The sequence below is a fragment of the Labrus bergylta genome, chromosome 2 (genome assembly GCF_963930695.1).
Source record: "Labrus bergylta chromosome 2, fLabBer1.1, whole genome shotgun sequence".
Taxonomy (NCBI): Eukaryota; Metazoa; Chordata; class Actinopteri; order Labriformes; family Labridae; genus Labrus; species Labrus bergylta.
In genome coordinates this window covers 22,129,676-22,150,887 of record NC_089196.1, presented here as the reverse complement: position 1 = coordinate 22,150,887, position 21,212 = coordinate 22,129,676, and the positions used below count along the sequence as shown (strand labels likewise).

Here is a 21,212-nt window from a genome sequence, read left to right as displayed (position 1 = left end):
TCTACTTGGTAATTTATCAGTTAAAAGTTTCCGAGCCAGTTTGCACAACACTTGTCATTCAAGCTATAGTCATACAACACATTACATATAACTAAACCCTTTTAGAGGACCAATCTTTATCATGCTTGACTAAAGTGATTTACCTCGTGGCACTGTAGAATATGTAGTACATATACAGTACTGTTAAGGCCCTGCAGTCACTCCATTAACTGTAAATATGCATTTAACCATTAGAATAGATGATAGCAAAATTACGAGTTATGAGTCATCTTGACTAAGAAATCAAGTTTAAAAAAAAAGCTTTATTTAAACCACAGTTATTCCAAAACTGAATGTGATAAATGCATACGACAGTACACTGATAATTTCATTAAATTGGATAAAAGATAATAAAAGGGTTCATTAAGCTTTTACAGAGGAAACATTGGACAGCGAAGGCATGGGCAAGATCCTCTGGATGTGCTGAGTTTCTTCCCATTAACACCACCATCCTTGCTATTTGTGATATGAAACGAACATTAGGGTGAAATAGCCGCTGGATGTGCCTGGACATGTTCTGCTTGTGTGTAACATATCCCAGAAGAGCAATTTTAGACGCTGGCATCAGGACTCCAGCAGCTCTCTCCCAGCTGTCTCCGTCCACCTCCCGTTCAGTTTGTTCCTCACTGGACGCCGTACGTCATCGTTCACAACAAACATGGCGTCCTCAATGTCACTGCTCGGCTTCAGGCGTTTGTCTTTGATCAATGCAGCTTCTAAATGGGCTCTGAATCCTATCAGGTAATTTCATATTGAGTGTTTATCATTTTTATAGTCACGCCGTGAGTCTATTTGTGTTAAATATGTCTCTGAAAGGCGAGTTAAGACCTAACAAGAAGGCCCAATGTCTCAAATGTTACAGGCTAGTGGAGCTAGCTTGGCGTGACTGGATTTAACATTTCAACGAAGCACGTTTTAAACTTCCCTCCTTACTTTATTAAGGATGTTAGTTTACACCTTTAACTACACGCCTGTCCGCAAATCTAGACATTTAAATGTGTTTGATATCAGCTGTTGTTCATGTTTTCCCGTGTCCTTTGAGCACTCGTGTAGCCGGCTAAGCTCAAGTTGTAGATATCAGAATAACAGAAACACAATGTTGCTCACTCCTCTGCACAAACCATGTGCTGCATGCTGTTCCTAACATTCATCTGGAGGGGGAATTTATTAGATAACAGCTAACCCTTCAGTTAACTTTAGCTGCTGAAAAAGACTCTTATTATATTATGTATTAATGGTAGAAACAAGAAACACATCTGGGTTATTTTGGGTTATTTTCTCTTGATGTAAGGTTAACCTCACTCATCAAACAGATTTTTTTTCTCTTGTATTGGTGAATTTCCGACAATTATGCACTGGACTGATTTTAATTTTATCTTTTTAAAGCTGCACAATAATAATAGTGCAAGAGGCATTTTAAATGTTTGATCTTTTGGCTGTCTAACTAGTCATATAGTAACTTTATGCATTTTGTCCCTGTTCAAATGTGTTGAGCTCTGAACTTTCTTTAACTCCTCCCAGTGCTGTCCCTTTTCTTTTCTTTTCTTCTCTTTCTTTTTTTTCACAACTTTTTTTATTGAGTGTTGAGACGTACAGATATGTATGTTCGACGGGTTCTTCAGTAAAATAAGAGTGATTTTAAATGAAACAAAAGAAAAGACAACTAGAACACAACACAAAAACTAAGCGTGGCCATTCAACGAATTACAAAAATAAGTAAACACAGTATGTATTGAGGTAACTATCGCGCATTATACAGAAGGGCTATAAAAGACGAAAGAAGGAAAACCGATCAAGTGTGCAAATTTGTAACGTGCACACACAAACATAGACAAGCAGAGACATACACATAAAAGAGGGATGTACACATACCACTATTATGAGTCATCCAGTAAATTCAGACCTTTAACGTATTTGAAAAAAAGTGCCCCATGTTCTATGAAATGTGCTGTCCCTTTTCAATAAAATATACCTGGTCTATCATAAATAAAATGAGGCAATTCAGCAAAGGGACAAAACATTTAAAAATGGTGAAACACGTTTTGACTCAGCTGAGTCTTAATCACGTCATAATAGACAATAAAAACAAGTGTTTAATTACAATTAGGGTGTTGTGGGACAGAAGTCACGTGAAACATGACCAAAGTCACACAACCATGAGGGCTAACAACAAAATCACAAAGAGCAACCAGAGAAGAAAAAGGTCAAACCTACCTGCATGTAGTGTATTATAGACATTATACACAGGATATATCATAAGGAAGCACATGAGCGCAATCAAATACATCTCTATATTGCAAAGTGGATCATTTTTAGCTCAAGGCCACCAGGCAATATAGCCTGACAACATAAAAATAAAGATTATGTCGGAACAAATAAATATAAAGGCAGCCATGTCAAACTAGAAAGAGGTGAGCTGGAAATTGCACCTTGTTACGATGTAGTAATATAATGATGGTAAACCAAAAACTGAATGTACTGTAGATAAATATCACACTTCAAAGACTGTATTATAATAGAGACGCAGAATTACATTTAAATTAAATGTGGCCGATAGCATCACAGTAGAAAAAACAAAATCACACTGTCCCTTATCCCTGAAGAGCACCTGATTTCTATTTTTTGACCCTCGCAGCAGTCGCCTCATTCTATTCACGAAGGATCAGGTACATTTAGTTGAAAAGGATCAGCTCTGAAAAGAGTTGAAGAAAGCTCAACAAATTTAAATGAAGAAAAAAGGACCTGATCGTACCTGATCATTCTTTAATATCACCAGAATTTATGGCAGGCCAATGTGCTGCAATTTTTTTTTTTGTCATAGTGAGCAGTAACGCACTCCAACTTAATACACCAGCAGTAAAAATATAAGTCCTGCCAAACCAATGTTCAGTATTTGCTTTTATTGGATTATAAAAAGTAATTTTAATCCCAAATTGGCTCTATGTCAGTCTGGTAAGGAGGTTCCTGATAGGACAGATGATCACATAAATCAACTGCCGTCTGCTCCTGTCCACATTTCAGAGAAATAAGTGCTGCAACACTTTTTGATAACTTCAGTATGTTGTTTTAATCACCATGGCTTTAACAGCTTCCATAAAAGGACATCATCATGTGCAAGATGAGGTCATACAATAGTTGATGGCAGCTTTGACAGCATTGCTTAACAAAAACAGGGTTAAACAATGGTGTCGCTTAAGTAAACAGTCATTAAATTGATTCAGTGGCCTTAAAATGATTTAATAAAGATATTGATGAAAAAAAATGAATGTCTTTAATTGCAGAGACAGCTTAAGAGAAAAGTTGGCTTTTTGGAACAAAATCTCTTCAGTGGAGTAAGGAAAAGGCCGATCAATCATGGAACAAAGAGCCAAAGAAACTAAAGCTGATGTTCCTCATTCGAGGTGTAATGAGAATGAATTGAGGCTCAGGCTTGATTTCAATAATGATCAATCATTTCTGCTTTTATCTTTGAGTGAAGACTTGCTTTTTCAAATATAGCTGTGATTTAACTAAAGCAGGTACTTTTTTCTAAAAGGCCAAAGCTTTAAGCACTTAACCACAATAACATAGAAAGAAGCTGATGCCAACATATACATCTATCATTATGCCTTGGTAAAGACTTGAATTTATAATTAGAACAATCTATTACTTTTTAAACCATTTGTTTCATCTAACCTTGTTCAGATGAGAAGGTTTTTAATACATCATGAGTGAAGTCTAAAGGGCTTAGTCCGAGTGACGACTCAGGCAATAGAATGTGTTCTTTAAAATGTCATCGATGTTGAGATTTTAAACCAGAAACTATAGTTGTGTTGGTCACAGAGCTGATACTGATTTGTTATATTTATCTTCAAAAAATTGTTTAAGACAATTTAGAAAAATGTCTTTGTGTTAAAGTCGTACATTTTGCAATATTTGTCAAATTGTTATAGTCTGGTAATTACTTAGAATCAAACGATCTCAGATGGCCCTTTCCTGGCTGAGCTGGGATGGCACATTGCTGTTTTGTGACAGGACATGGCTGCACATTCACAAAGAGCTACACAGTCCTCGCCTGACAGTTGACCGCAGCCAACATTAAGCACGTCCTGTCATTAGGATGAGAACGAGAGTCTGCCAGAGATTCACCAGACAGAACTAATAGATGGTGTGGAGGGGAGGGAGGGGGGGGGGGGGGGATTCCCTCCTTGTCTCTTCACTTTCTCGATGTCCTTGTCTCAATGCTTCCTCCAAGATGTTCACTTTTTTTGCTGAATTTCTCTTGTTGGGGTAATTTCTCTCCCTCTCACTTTGTGCTTTGCGTGTAATGTCTACCTAATGGTTTTCAGGTCTACAAGCACAAGCACACCAAGGCTGGCAGAGAAATCAGGACAAGACACGCAACTTATCACAGTTGATGAGAAATTGGTAAGTATCCCTCCATGTCAACGTGACACACTGATTGTCGTTTGTCTGGTCTACCAATTACCTTCCTGGAAAATCGGTTAAAAAACGTGTGCTGCCAAAATCTGCTTGCATTAGACAGTAGGCTTTTGTAAGACTGATGGAAAGGGCAAATGTTATCATTGGTAGTTCTGTCTGTGCTCACAGCTCCCAATAATCCTCACCGCGGGACCCTTCCAACATTTGATAACAACTCATTAAAAAGGTGACTGCAATTAGTGAGTAGATTACTCGATAGACTGTAGGTGAAAAAGTAATTCAATATTATGAATTGACAATTGGTGATTCAATAAAGGGCAGATTTGCTTTACTCTGATTTAAAAACATCATTCTAATCGAGCCAAGTCAACAATGTAAAGTCTTTTTGATGGTTTACCTTGTCTCGCACAACACACCTATATCAATGAGGATGTACGAGATATTAAATCAAACTCACGCCATGAAAACAACACGTCTTCAACTAAATCTTAAGATCTGTATCTCATTAAACCTTCTGATTGTGTGTTTTGAATTTCAATACCTTGGAGCAATAACATTAATAAATGAGTGAATGAATTTTTGTTCAACTCACACTTGAATAAGTTATAACAACAGACTTTGTACTCGAGACAGTGAAGATAAGCAAAGGATAGAGGTTTTTTTTTAAAGTTAGTATGTGATTTCAGTTATGTGTCTTGATCCTACAGCCACACAAATATCAAAGTCACTCATATCCACCAATAATATCTATTATTATCACATTGCCATAATGTGCATGTGCTGCCTGTGTCTGAGCTTCAGTTAATGTCACTGCATAAACCCAGGTTCTTAGTGATAGATCATTCAGTTAATCAGTTATTTTATAAACACAAAGGAGGGAGTTATGAATCAACCACAGACAATTGGTATACATGGTAGTTACATTGCTTTTACTAAAATGAGATATATCCTTTTGAAATAATTGAACATTCACGCTTAAATTAACCTTTTATGCCTGCAACAGCAGAGCTTTTGAGGGGCTAGTATCTTTAGAAACTTGACATCAACTTTGAATACATTTTTGCATCAAGTATTATAGCTCATAAGAAATGGTGCTGATCCACTGGTTTGGCTATGACAAGCATCTTAGCTGAAAGCTCTGAAAGAGGAGGTTTCAGTTAAAACATGTGCCAGAAAATGTAGTTCCCTGGTCACAGGGTGATGATGAAATAACTGTTCACATTTTCTCTGAATTAAGCAGCACAGCTGTAATAAGCTTTATATTTCTTCAGACAGGGTGTTTCCTTCTCTTTTCACTAGGTGCCAAAGTACAGCCTAAACAGCTATACACATTTGATATGGCCAAGGTTAGTGATGTACAAAAAGAAAGCAGAATCTTTGAAGTGAATGCTTTGTCATTAAAAGACGGAGGAGATAGGAGATAACAGAGAAAGAGGGAGTTTGGGGAGAATGTGGGAGTCTGTTGTGGACTTGTCTGGGGGGGCGGGGGGGGGAAGGGGTTTGCTGTGTGTGGGCAGCGTCAGTGCGCTTTTGTTCCAGACCAAAGCTGACCATACTGGCAGACAAACCTTTGGCTGGGCGGAGTGTCTGTCTCTGTCCTCTCAGTAGGGGCCACTGAGAGGAACAGCAGAGGAGAGGAAAAAAAAAAAAGGGCCTCTAAAAAATGGGGAGGGGGTGAAAGAAAAGAAGCTTGCATGGAAAAAAGTTTGTGAGACACCCTGAGACCCACGAAAAAGACAGTGGCCACTTCAGTGTTGTCGGCCACAGAGGTTCCTTTGTGGCATGCTGTTGCTGGCGACGGCGGGAAGTACTTTAATGCGCACCCAGACAGGCCAAAAAGAGAGGCCCTCAGCTGTTTACAGTACAGTGGTCTCCGTCTCACATGGAAGAGGGCAATGAGAGCATTCTCCCTTTTGGGCATTCAGCGTATGTCAGCACGCTACTCATTCATCAGCCTGTCAATAAGTGTGAATTGCTTTCTGGTTAGACCAATCAAACAATGGTCTCGATCCACTGAGGGGTTATGCCGGGTTTGCACGCTGTCTCCCTCGAGCAGCCCGAGGAGAAAGTGGTGTGCCGCTTGTTCTGTAGTGAACTTTGCTGAATAACCTCATTTAGATGATGTTGCATTTTGGCCTGAGCAAGTGATATTCTGAATACGCTCCAAAAAGTCTGTCTGAACATTTGTGTGACACTCATTATCTTGTCCTTGGTTCTCGTCTGTCCAAAAAACGCAAAGCTTACAGGAACTGGCGTCTCTGCAGTTTGTTCAGCCATCTCCATTACAGGTAAATTTAGGCTGTGAAGGGCAAGAATCTCCTGCAGGTTCAACATAACTAATCCAGTGAAGAGATTTGTTTAAGGGCATTTGTGAAAAGTTTTACTGGAGGCTGCGGGCGGAAAATATTCTACAACTTTTAATAATTTATGAAACCATTAAAGGGTATCAGATCATCGTCTGTGTGCAGTATTAAAGCCTCTTTATGCCTTTTTTTTATTATTTTTTACTGACTTGTTACTTTACTGTTCTGTTTACTGTCACAGCTCTCACCTGTGTCATTTCCAGCAGCAGAAGCAGCCATTCATTGCACGGCATCCCTCCTCTGTCTCGTCCCAGTTTCTGACTATCCTCTATCATGTCCTCTCAGTAAAGGCATGTAAAAGCGCAACACTTATCTTTAAAAAGAAGAAGAATTGTCTAGCCCAAAAGACCTTGATATTTCTCTCAGATGATAGTGGAGACATGAGATATTGAGTTTAGTTTTGCAGAGTGAACAGATAAACAAACCAAAATGAACATTAATGACACTCTGTTTGTGATGGATGTGTTTGTGTGAACATCACGTTTTCATTTGTTAGTGTTGTATTCATATTTCGTTCCCACTGTCCCAGAGTTGCCAGAAATTCAGAATTATCAGGTTTAAAGACATTTCTCAATCAAAGAACCTTCCCCAGTTCCTGCTTTGAAGGAGGAAAATATTCTGCTTTTGTTTTTCTTGTGTGATTGCAAATGCAATATATTTGGCACACAATTCAGGGGGAAATAACTAAGAAGTCATCTAAGGTTAAAACTATTTCCTGACATTTTATGGACCGAGCGATTACTAAATAGAGACCAAAAATCATCAGAATAAACGGTGGAAACAATAGTTTGATACATATTTTGCGTGTTTCCATTGCTGTCATTTTGTTTAAAATCTCAAAAACATGAAAAACAAGCTTAAAGCAAAGCTTTGAGGGCATTGTCTGAATTTCAGAAATTATGCCAAGTACAAAGACCTGCGTGATGGAGCTCCAGTGCCCAAAGCTGTTCCCTAGAGTGCCCATGCCGACCTGCTTTTGTTTGTAATTACTGTTTGATTAAGCATGCTGGGCAGCTCTCAGGGTCCGGCTGGCTGGCCACTGATACACAGCTTTACACGGAATGTCTGCGACCTCGCTCAATTAGAGGCCGGCCTTTGCGTTACTCTCTGGCCCCTGTGCAGAAACAACCATGTTATAACCTTAGCAGCTGCTTCCATATGTTTCAGTACAAGATCTCCCACTTTTATCCGAGTGTATGAGTTGTCTACTTCTGCTTCAGCTGTGGCCAAGTGTGCTCCATCTCTGCACATAAAGACAACACCATCATCTTAAAGCGCTTGTGAAGCCTTGTTATAGAGTTCTCTAAAGGCACTAGGGTTTTACGAGACAGAGGAGGACAGTTATTAGAGTGTGGGGAATAGAGGGGGGTAGGAGGGAGGAAGACAGGGAATGGGGCTAGTGGAATAAATTGGTTAAAACCATTTGATGCTCGGCATGTTGAGTTTGCTAATTTGAGATGTTTGGTTTCTTGTGAGTTTAGAGCACTTACTTGGCAAGTAATAAAACATCTGGACCAAAGATGTGGGGTTTGATGGCAGTGAGTTAGTCAAGTCTAAAGGCAGGTTATTGGTTGTTTTGAATGGCCTAAATTGGAATCAGATTGAGAAACCTTGAGTCTGTCAGTCAAGATTTATCATCTAGAGCTATCAGGGAAGGTCACTCAGAGAAAGATGTTATACTGCAACCGTCTTTTGAATTCGACATGCCAGTTAGTATTGTAAAATGTGTGCTGGAGAATTAAATGTGTCATTGGAAAAAGAACCCTCAACCACTTCTCTTTCACACTTTGAAATTACAAAAAAGTTCAAAAACTATGGCAGTGAGGACAATATGACACTAAATCATAGTCAAAAAAAAATCCAGCCATCCCAACTATGAGGATATATTTAGCCCAAACAATTTGAATCTGCAGCACAGGGTTGTATATTCTCTAAGCCGTCCAGTCTCAGACACAGAGTGACCTACAGTGCAGCAGACCACATTCACCCCCCCACCACCACCACCACCACCCCCCTTCCTCTCTCCCTCTCATCCTCCTCTCCCACCCTTCCTCCCTCTGCTGAACATACAGACAACTCAAGTGTCTGTTTTGTCTGGTTGCCGTCTCTTAAGGCTCGCTAATGCAGAAAAAAAATCTCCCAGCTCAAGTTTGGAGTAGTGGGTCAGAGGATGTTGGTCTTTGAAGAGTGCCAGACAAGAGGCTTTATTTTGTATCATCCACTAAATAGTATTTCATTCATTAACACTCTCTTCCATAGAGACTAAGCCTCTTAAGAGGACCCCTCAGCCCTGTCAGCGCTGGCTAGTTTTAGGAAGTGTCTAGCTGCTAAGTGTTGTGTTTGCAGAGTGGATAAAAAAGGCTTGCTTCTTCTGTTTGCCCACACTACCATTTATTCAGTAGAAGTAAGCTCGCAGCTCTTTCCCCCAAGTTTACAAACTAGTTATAGTCTTACACTGCGAGCGATTTGGTAGACAAACATATTTTTCATGATCTAGATAATCTAGATCATAATAAAAAAATAGCTTGTAGTAATTCCTTAAATAATTGAATTGCGTGTTTGTACATATTAGTATTAAGTTGATTAGCTGGAAAGAGCTTTGAGTAAAATCCATCTTTCAATAGATTTTGACAGGAGATTCATCATTAGATCTGATAATGGAATAATGACTTAAGTAGCTTCACAACTGTGAATGTTTTTTTTTTGTTTTGTCAGTCCGCTATGAAAGTACATTGTATACTGCAGGCGTCCCATGTACAGAGGCTGCAGACCTCGTCTCACTTCTCCCCTTTTAAAAAAATGTATTCATGATTGAAAACTAAGAGGAGTACAGCTAAATACTTAATTTGAAGACAAGCCTTTTTGATGCTCTTCTTTTAATCCACCCAAACGTTTTGTACTTTTTTCGCCAGGGGGAAGTTAGCCAATCTTTGAAACCAGTACACCTCAAGAACTTACAGTTACTACTTTGTGAAGTAAACCAGACGCTAATGATTTATTCTGCTGTCATAAACTAAACAAATGAAGAAGGGAACATCGTCTTTGACGTGCTGAATCCTGAATCTTTCTTAGTAAATTTTGTATCTACAGCATTTTACCCTCAAAAGACTCATTAACTGTTGACTCAGAGATGCCGCACAAACAAGTGTGTCTACATCTGCCATATTCATAAATGTCCACTCTTTCCGATTTACACCGGTATGTGTAACATGAGATTCCAGATGACCCTCATGCCAGCTGCTTCTCGTTCTCCAGTGTTGGACCCCTCCCACACATGAACAAGCCTCATAATATTTGTTTCTATTAGAGACGCCCCTTATGTCCAATCAGTAATTGGCACGCTTTCTCCCCTTCAAAGACGTCTGAAGGTGGGAACGGTCATGGGCTGATGAGTGACGCTCTCAGTCTGGGTGTAGGACGGACAGTGGGGGGTTAAGGGTGATGTGTTTGGGCTTTCACCACATGCTGACTCAACATGATTCAGCTCAACCGACCCTTTGACCCTTCCTGGCTGCCGAGCAGTAGTTTTGCCATACGGGTGTTTGAGCCCTGATGGACTGGACCGTACTCGTGTCATTGCTGTCACTTCATGTCCACCATTACCCAATGTAAGCTGGTAACGTTGTTTGAAGTGTTTTGTCCGAGCTTGATGTGCACAAGCTGCTTTTATTAGTGTATTTGTTTGGTTAGTGTACTAACAGGAAAAACATCCTGTGAATCCGTTTAGATATGTCAACCGCAGAAAGTCTAAACTGCCTGTTCCAACAGGTTTACACAATCTTCCCTGTATTTTTCCAGCTTTATATTACATTTAGGATATTTTACTTTGGATATATACAATATTACAAAAGTAGCAAATCTTAAAATTGGAGAAGCTGGAATCAGAGAAAAACAAATGTTTTTGCTCCATTAAATGAATTAAACAACTAATTTGATTTTGAAATAATTGACTCTCAGGTCAATTCTGGTTTTGATACTACAGTATAGTATAAGTGTAAAGCCTTTATTAAGGCCAGACCGATATGGGATTTGTCCAATACCAAAATATTGTCCAATATCATTCTTAGATCAATCTTCGATGTATAGAGATAAATATAGATATCAGATACACATTTATTGTGTTGATCCCTCATATACATGTATTAAATACTTGTGGAAGAGATATACTATGATGAAGAAAGCACTCAAATGGAAAATAACTAGTAGCATCACCACTTAATACTCTGGAGAGTGATGATGTAATCCATAAAGCACTGTGCTGGTAAAAGAGAACTGCTAGTGTAATACAATACAACTCAAATGAAATACTTTTTGACTGGTGAATAAATCGAGTGATATCGGCACATTTCTGGGATAAAAGTAGCCGATACCGATAGTCACTGGACATGCTAATATCGGCCCATATTATCGTCTGGTCGCTTAGTCGGTCGGGCTCTAGCCTTTTTGTACTCCATGTCTCACAGTCTTATAGGGTTGGGTTTATTGGAGAGCCGATCTTTTTCACTGTATAATTGAGCCGTTCAAGTTGATTGCAAGAACAGATGTGAATTTCCTTTTAATGGTTTATTTTAAGTTAAAAATAATCGTCTTCTACGAGAGAAGGCACTGAGGGAGTATCACATGATTGAGTGTAAAAGACAGGGCTATCAATTCACTAAGTGAGTGAACAGTAATGTGTTGAGAAGGTCCTGATACTCCGGTGTTTTCAAGTCCTCGTATATTTTGCCAAACCCCAGGACAGTATAAAGTCTGAGCTGCCGCTCAAACAGTGCACTTGATATTGAGTTCAAATCTGTCCGGTTAGAACCATACATATGATTTGTGGAGATGGACTTTGTCTTCTCAAAGATGTGTCAAAGAAGTGAAGTCTTATTTTTGTTATTCAGACATATTCTCTTCCTGGAAAACCACTTTTTACTGCTGGAAATGTGGACTTAACATGCAAATCATGTGAAAGTGACCAGACTTATGAAAGGATATGGGGAATAATATGACAGGAAGGTTGTTGAAGAGTGAAGTGTAGAACACAAACTGTTATAGAAGTGGATCATTTCTCTTTGCCTTGTTTCCTCCCACGACATCTCCGATTCCTGTCAGTGGTTCAGTTTGGTGTTTTCACTCGCTGAAGGCTGTTTTCCTGGTTTGAAAAACCAACCAGAGCTTTTGAAGAGGGGTTTAAAATAACTTGACTGCAGATTTTTACACAAATGTTTTGTTTTGGGATATTTCACACCTCAAGTCCCCCCTAAGACAACTTGTCTTTATACTTTTCTTTTGCTTTTCTTGACACTTCCTTCCTTCTATATTTCAACTGCATAACAAGATCTTCAGAACTTGCTTACACAGAAATTCATCTCAGGTCTGTGTCAGAGCATAAGGGGTACCAGCTTTTAGCACTCTGGTGGGCCAAGCGGCCCCACAGCGACAAGCCCCTATGCTCTTTATTTGGCCTGTAGCCTGGAGGTGTCAGAAATATCGACACGCTTTCACGTGACGGAGACTTTGCCAGCCTTTTTCTCCTCTTTCTTAAGCCCGGCATTCTGCCTGCCCAGCCAGGTATTGTAGGACCCTGTGAAGGCCCTGTGAATAGTGTCAAACTTGATAGTTCTCATTTAGCTTCCTGTACTAGGCAGAAGAAAAAGTGCCCACCGTGTGGGTTTTCCTTTTGTGATGGCCCTCTCTAGTCCTCCTGGGAACACACCACATTCCAGCCACAATCTTTCCCTTTGTGAATCTGGGTATTGTGGCTGGGTCTGTTATGCCGATAACCCTGCGAGCTCTCAGTGTAATGCATGCAAGTATCATAAGAGTCTAGACTCGTATTTTTGCAAACAATGTCAGATAATGAGCGGCGTGTTTTCAGTGATTTGGCAGAGCTTTTGTTTTGACACATCCTCCCTCATTCACCAAGGAGCTTTTGTGCTCATCCACGCCGAAGAAGTGATTGAAGTTCTGCTACATCTGGACAAATTATTGCACCAGTTTACCATACATGGGCCTCATGTGTCAGCTATGGTTTATGTAACGTACATATGCGTAACCATAGTCTGGCCGGCTAATCCCAAGAGTATAATTTCTACTGCTTCTCAGAGAAGGATTTATGCAACTATCCCCTAGAACAGACCATGACAGACCACAGAGCTGCTAAACGTCTCTGACTGCAAATTAGATTGAACTAAAACTCACAAGGTACATTATTTTTTTTTTCTCTTGACTCACAACTCTAAATGTGTAATGGTTCACTGAGAACAAAGTATTTTAATGGTTCTTGTTTTCTCTCCAAAATACTCAGGAAGTTTTTCTTAGGTCTCACACTTGGAGTAAAAACCTTTGAACACTATCCATGAAAATAAAAGCTAACATCCTTCAGAAAGGCATGTTTAAAAAAAATAAATACAATTTGATTACCTGCTGCAAACTCCAAGATGAAAAACAACAACAAAAACCTGGCACCCCATTTTGTTGATGTCTCGCTCCTTCTTGTGTGTTATTGTGTCATGGAGCGTCCACCATTACCCTCTTTGGGTGAGGAGAACATGTTTTCTTCCTCTCTGTGACAAGAAGGAATTGTTAAGGTTAAGTAGATAGGGCAGCCGGAAATAATTACCAAGCACTTGTGAAGTCTCTCCCCTCCCCCCCCCCCCCCCCTTTTGTTCGTCTTTCCCTTCATTTGAACAATCTTTTCAGTGTGCAGATCTTGTTTATGATTAAATTCAGTCTTGTCTTGCCTGTGAGCATGGCGAAAGATGTCTCACTGGATCGTGCTGTAGCTTAGTGGTCAAATCTGTAATTCACTAGGCGTAAATACCCGACCCTCCGTTTTCCAAAGGGAAGGTGGCCTTTTGTGTGGAGTTCATGCAAAAATGATCCTCTTTCTACAAATCAACTGGCAGGTGACAGACAATGATGAAAATTTGATTCTTTGAAGTTGTAATGGCCATTGAAATGTGTAAAGTTCTTGCATTGAAAGGAGGGCGCCCTGGAAAGCCCTCAGTCTTGGGTGGCTGGTGCCTGCGTGCTGGGAGGTTGGTCTGTGTTTTGTCGCCGACTTCCCATTGCTTGTTTGCTAATTCCCTGAAGAATTGGACCAGATCCTTGATAGGCTCTTGAAGGGGCTCCAGTTGCTCAGGAATATGCATTAGTTTGCCTGAAGGCCCCTCCTCCTCCTGTTGTTACGCTGGCCTACTTTCTGATGGTCTGGAATTAATCACCTCAAATATTGGCCGTTAATTTCATCCACCTTAATGCAAACGAGTTCAGATGACTTTCAACTTTTTTTGGATGTTTTTTTTTGTCCGTGGCATCCAGTTACACCATATTTACAGTCATAAGCCATGGTTTCTGTTTGTTTTAAATATTCTATTATTAAGTCTGAAAAAACTCAACTTTAAAAAAGAAAGTTAAATCATGACGATGGACAGTGGTTGAAATAATTACCAACACAAACATGGTTTTAAACATCTGGAGAACAAGATTTGTAGGCCGTTACATTTTAGCACCACCGTGTTCTAATAATTTTGTATCCCACAAAGACTCCCCACAGAGAGAGCACAAGATCACACAAACAATAAAACAACAATCCAAACTTTTGAGTTTATTTTACTGAGCATATAAAAATGTCCATCCATGGGTTTCCTCCTCTTTTATTGTTTTCTGACCCTGAAGATGTATTTGAACTCTGTTTGACCCCAATATTTACAAGTGGAAATAAATCTCAACTGATTGATGTGAAGAACAAAAATTTAAAACATGAACTATTGGATAAAAATACTTTTTTATAGCCTCTGATTTACCCAGCAGCCTTTTGTGCTGACATTGAGAACATGTTGTCTGAGCTTGGCGTTGTATTTTTGAAACACCTGCAGACAGACTGAAGAACAGCCTTTGATAACAAACACACACAAATCTTAGAAGGAACTCAGGAAAGAAAAATATTAGTCGGCAACAAGTCAAGTGAAAGCCGGGAAGGTTTTTAAAAGAACATATTGTGACTTAAATGAGGAGCATTGACTGCTCTCAGTCTTCATTGTTTCTCAGATAATCCTTCTTTTGAAGTTTTATGGTTTTATTTTTTGGGGGGGCTGATTTCATTGGCTGATAAATTCTTCGTAAATCATTTTCTCTACTCCCCTCCTCACTGTAGAAAAAAAACGTTACTTCTGTTTGTCTTTTAGGACATCAGCACTGTGACAGGAGTCCCAGAGGAGCACATTAAAACACGCAAGGTTCACATCTTCGTTCCCGCCAAAACGGCCATGCAGTCCGGAGTCAACAGCACCAAGAAGTGGAAGATGGACTTCGACACCAGAGAGCGCTGGGAGAACCCGCTGATGGGCTGGGCCTCAACGTAAAGAACTCATTCCTTTTACTTACTGAACTATTTCCGCCAGAAAGACTCCTTTTATAATTAGATTTATTGGGCACTGATAAATTGGTCAATGAGACAATCATTACTTATTGAGAGTCGGGTCATTTTTATTTCTAAAAGCCCAAAGTAACAAACGAGGTTGGAAGGAACCGAAAACCAGAACTCTCATTCAGCAGCCTTTATTCTTTGACCGTCCCTGTAAGATTAATTTTTCCTTCAGTTTTTGGAGCGTAAAATGTTTCCTTTGCTGCTTTGCCTCTAAATATTTGACTCTCAGGTGGATAACTGTGCTTTCTGTCTTTCAGTGCTGATCCCCTCTCCAACATGCTGCTTGCTTTCTCCTCCAAGGAAGACGCCATCGCTTTTGCTGAGAAAAATGGTAAAACATCCAAGAAATTGTTCTAAATATTAGAAAAAACTGAAACATTTCGTGCCAGACTGAAGAACACACAGAAGAGTCAATCATTTTCCTCATAGCAAAACTTTTCAGTTTGAAAAAGTACAAAACAGAGGAAAGACTCACTGGAGCTTGAGTGAAACATCATCAGCTGTGAATGAAGTGACTGTTGGACAGGGAGTCATTAAGACTGCACTTGAACACACTTTAAGTAAATGTAAGAAGTTTGGTTATTTCCATTAGCAGTATGTGCATGTTGTACCACAGTGTTTCCAACACATAGAATGGGGCTGCCCAGGTATCTTTACAGACCATTTTTTATATTTATTTTTTTGCCTTTAAACGGTCGCCATCTACTCCTCAAGCTTTTTACTTCTCGGGTCGCAAGTCACGTCTGTGTGCTCTGTAGGAGATCACAGAAAGAAAAACATCTGCCTTTTTATCATGTTTTAATTCTGCTATTTTAAATGACTTGTGCTGCTGGTTTAGCTGATGTTATTCTGCACTCTCTTAGTATTACTACATCTCCTGCTTTGATAACAGAATGCAGGGCGTAACATCTTCAGAGTTTGTGTCAGCGAGGTCTTGACCTTGGTTGATTTTATTTTCAAAAAATGGTGTGTGCTTTTTTAACAGTATAATCAGGACGGCATCATTTATTGCAGTGCATGCTGCTTGAAGTGATCTCTCTCTCTCTCTCTCTCTCTCTCTCTCTCTCTCTCTCTCTCTCTCTCTCTTCTCTCTCTCTCTCTCTCTCTCTCTCTCTCTCTCTCTCTCTGCACACAGGCAGAGTTAGTTACTATGGTTCCCGCTGTGTCTCCTGATCCCTCTTCTAATAAAAAACCAAGATTTCAATAAAACTAAAATATTGCCACTTCTTCACTTCATGTATCAAATAAATCAGATTCTACAGTTTGATAAAATGTGAATATGCAAAACAAAAAGTATCTTAAAGTAAATCTGAGATTTCATGAAAAAAAACTTCATCTGACTATCTATAGACTACTTTCATATACTTTTAAAAAGACGTTGACTTTAATAGTTCTTGTGTTGGATGTGGAGGATTGTGACACAATGAGAGAGAAAAGTTGTGTTTGTGTTACCTTGGATATTAGACAGATTTTCTAACTTACGCCTGCTATATCCTTAGCATAAAAGTTACACCCAGATACAACTCAAACAGTACTGAGGTACGCCCAGCACTCGGCTCGTTAAGACTTTGTGCCGGCATCGTGATAGGACATGAAGAGAAAACTGTTGATCCCTCCAGAATAAAAACTTGTGTTGGTAAAAGTTCATCCTGGTTGGTTTAGCTTTCTTGAAAGTTCACTTGGACTCAGAGAACTGAGCCATCTGGTAGAGTTTGCTGAAACTAAAGAAAGGAAACAGACTTTTTCTTTTGTTTATTTCACCATGAAAGTGATTAGTGCAGTTCTGACTCCACACAGCCTGTTGATGTCTAAGTAACACCTCATTATGGTTGGAACTCATCCAAAGTTAATAAACGAGATGTTTTTGCCCTCATCACTTACTCTGATATTTATTTTTGACTTCAGGCTGGAGCTATGACGTAACAGACAAGAGGAGCGCAAAGCCCCGAGTGAAGTCGTACGGAGCAAACTTCTCCTGGAACAAGAGAACCAGGAGGTCCGCTAAGTAAACTGAAGACGCCCACCTGTTAGCTGGTGTCAGCTGCTTTGACCTCATTGTGTCCCACAGCAGACTTGTATCATTCTTGTCAATAAATGCATAATTATATACGTGTAAACCAAACATTTGGGTCATTATCGCCTTATTCGTCAAACACACACACCTCATTACTGACTACCAAATGTGCTCCACTCCATTAATGACGTGTTTGTTCCCTGAGCCGGCTTGTGCAATAGCAAAACAAAGTGGAACATATTAATACAATTAGAAATGTTTAAACAGGAATGAATATATTTGTGATCCAAAGCCAGTGACATATTTTCTGCATGAGTGTTTGTTTTCCATCCTGGTACCTGAATTGTCTTCGTGTGGAGAGTAGCACAACAGGAATTTTCGAAACAGTTTTTCACTTCAGCATCTGTGCAGTAAAGTTACCTCGTCTTTAAGACCCTTTGACTAAACTGTTAGCCAGTGAAATAATTCTGGGTTAGGGTTAATAATTCTGACCTTTATCATAGAGACAGGACAGTTTAAAGAGTTGAAAATCAGAGAGAGAGAAAGTGGGGAACGACCTGAACCCAGGCTGTCCACTTCTAGGGCTACTCTGTAGGCGGGGTGCGCAAACCAGCCACTAGTCCATCAGTGTTTAGTCTCATTATGACCCTCTTCAATGATCTCCTTATTTGTTAAGTCTGGGATTAAGAAAACCTTCAGATAAAGGGATACTACCCTTTAACCAACAACATCACAAGAAGTTGACCCGTTGCTGTTTGTTGTTGGGCAACAGAAGTTACTGTATATGTAAAAAGAAACATGTTGCTTATGAATCAGCCAAGTAAATAGTGTGTTGGAACTGCAGTGCAAACAGAGAAACAATCACTTTCCCACACTGAAAGTTTCAGGTTCTTTGGTTTGAAACAAGAGAGAAATACAAATGGTGTACTGCTTTTCAAAAATTGTGAAACATAAGATCCTTTCGGCTTTTCTGGAGCGCTAATTTATTTAACTTATCTTGTTTTGGTTTGGTAAAAAACAACACTTTAACATTTCCCAGATTGATTTCTGCTTCAAATGTGGCCATGTTTTATACGAGGCACATTCTGATTAAAGGCCCATTTAATCTTTATCGCTTTCTGCCTAAAAAACTAAAAAATGTATCCCTGTTGAGATGTTTGGAAAAGCCATAAATTCTTTGTAATGCTCTGCTATTCACACTTGGCAGTGCACTTGATGCCAGCGCTTGTTTATGGCCTTTGTGTTCAGTAAACAGTGGTGTTACTCTGCGCCCAGTCCCAAACTGCGTGACTGCACTGACATTCACACACCAATCATGAGCGCCTAATTGGTATAGCCCTTCGTTAATTAACGCACTGCATTGCAAATCTTTCACAGACTTGCGCTCGCTATTTATTTTGTTCTGTCACTCGGCACATCAAAAGAGCCGATCTGATATGAGCGTAATGGTCCAGCTGAACGGCAGGACATGAATGACAGCATGTGTTGCTTTTCCCTTTGAAATCCCCTTTGGAGAGAAGCAGCTTTTGGCACAACTCTGTGTCATAAAAAGTTGAAAGCATTCCGCACGTCTTGGCCTATAAGCACAATAATGTATGTGAAATGAGTGCGGTGGCGCAGTGGCATTGTTCAAACTCATCATGGCAACGCAAACTCCAGCAAAAGCACCGCTCAGATCAGTCAGGACACAAACTTTGGTCCAAAGTGTTGGTCACTATACGCTGTCCTGACAGTTCAACAGCCAGAGAAACAATATTCTAAATTGTGGGCAGCACTGGAAAGTTAGATTTCTGGTTTGAATGAACCTAACATTAGTTATTAATAACAGCAAAAATGTTTTGTCTCATTTATTTGCAAAGAATTGTAGCAAGCTTTGGTTCAGCTGACCATCAAAAAAGCAGTTTGTCTTTAATACTTCTGCTGCCACTCGTTATACAATAATGTGGAAGAATGAAGTTATGATCAAAACGTGTAGAATAATTAGTTTTAAAATCAACACATATCTCTTTTCATAGTAAGAGCAAGTTATAAGAAGAAGTCCCAATAAAAAGCTCACAGCCTGTTTGTCTAATAAAAGAGGAGAAACAAGAACCACTCCTCAGACAAATCAAATTGATTTTGATTTAGTTTGTAAATCAACATTTGAATGAAAGTATACTTCGTTGAGGCTGAGCACAACTAGAGCAGAACATAACCCTTCAACGCAGCTCAGTAGGATAATACACAGATTTATTATTCAAGAATCAAATACGAATTTGAAACAACTCTTTCAGACAACGACTTTACAGACCCACCAAACATATTTTCTTCAGTGGACGTGTATAGTTACATTTTCACCGCCATAACTACCACTTCCTGTCAATATCAGAACCCTGTTGGAAGGTTGTTGTGAAGGTCGGTTCAGGTGAGCTCAAATTTGGCTGGGATTAAATCTGATTGTAATGGATTGTAAAAGTTCTGACTTTCCTCCGCTCTACTGAGGTGGCACTTTTGGCAGTGCAGCATGTTTAACACATTCACACATAGTGCAGAGATTGCATATGTGCTGTGTAGATTTGGAAGCAAAGACAGATTTTTCCACAGCTGAAATGTGCAACATAGAAAGTGGCACCTGCTCATTATCACAGTTTTTAAGTGGTTTCAGACAGCAACAGTGTCACAGTGTTTCATTGTGTTATGGGTCAGGTAATAAGTTCCCTCACCAGCTGGAAGATATAATTCAGAAAAACACTACAATGAGTGATGCTGGAAGAAACTACAATCTGGTTTATACTGTCAAAGGAGCGCTCAGATTCTAAAGAGCCAACATGGGAATGTGACTCCAAGGGAAGGATTTTTTGTGTGTGGAAAAAGTTCATAAGTCTAAAATACAAAAAGTGTAAAGACCAGATAGTGAGCCGAGGACATCCAGCCAGAGACCTGTACCCAAAAATAGAGTGCTTATAATGTGGAAGAAACCTAAATTCCTCTTGATTTGTTGTTATTCTCTGTAATAAAGCCAGCTCTGGCTCCTGTCATTAGAGAAATCCTCCTCCACTCTGTTGGAGAGCAGGCCGGCTGTTATCGAGCCGCGCGGCCTGCTTTGACTGTGCAGCTGGACAAAAGACCCGATGTGAGGGTTTTAGTTTGAACGTGTGCCAAGATGCTATTTGTTAATGGAGCTTCTCCAAATAACACACACACCTTCACTCACGCAAACCACTCCCTGGCCTACGATGACCCAACGATCAGTGCTGTCTGCTGCCGCTCACTACTGTGAACTCCTCAACCCGGGCGATGAGGCACGCAAGCCCCGCTCATCTGCAGCCAAAGGCCTGCGTCCTCGTGTGTGTGTTTGTGTGTGTGTGTGTGTGTGTGTGTGTGAGAAAGAGTTTTCAGCTCACTGTGTGGACTAAAGCTTTTTTTGAAGGGCACAGATCACAGATTGATGATGACTTCTGGTTATCCAAACAAAAGCTCACAGCAGGCAGCACTGAAGAGGACCTGTTTACCTGAAGTGTACTGTTTATTATCCTGGCATCATTTGTTCCTGTCGTTACAGAGAGGCAACAAAAACACATATTTGATTGAATTCTTCAACACTTTCACTGACTGAAGCCTTTCTAAAGACAGTGGGCCTACACTAGAGATTTTCTTGACAAAAATGACTCCTTACATTTGTAATAATATCATGAATTTCCCTGTGAGATTAACATTTTTTACATCAGGGATTTTATCACATGGTCCAGCCTTTTAATACCGTGTGATGTTCAGGGTCATTGTGAGCAGAGGTACTTGTGAAGCTGAATTGATTCATGGCTTTCTTACGACTTGAAAATATCCAACACAACAGGTGTAAACTAATACTAACATCATAATGAAGTACATTCATAAGGCAGTATCACTGTCTGATTATACATATCTGAATACGTTGTTCACACTGACTAGTAAAAGAGTAAAACATATGATACAAAGCAGT

The 21,212-nt window shown here is 39.7% G+C and overlaps 1 protein-coding gene across 1 annotated transcript; it reads left to right on the top strand.

Moving 5' to 3' along the window:
* The first annotated feature begins 623 nt into the window (after positions 1-623).
* ndufs4 (NADH:ubiquinone oxidoreductase subunit S4) lies at positions 624-17,362 on the top strand. Its single transcript, XM_020643917.3, has 5 exons — positions 624-780; positions 4,368-4,446; positions 14,999-15,171; positions 15,498-15,571; positions 17,146-17,362. The coding sequence occupies exons 1-5, from the start codon at positions 698-700 to the stop codon at positions 17,247-17,249; spliced, it is 513 nt and encodes a 170-aa protein (XP_020499573.1). The 5' UTR covers positions 624-697; the 3' UTR covers positions 17,250-17,362.
* The last annotated feature ends 3,850 nt before the right edge of the window (positions 17,363-21,212 follow it).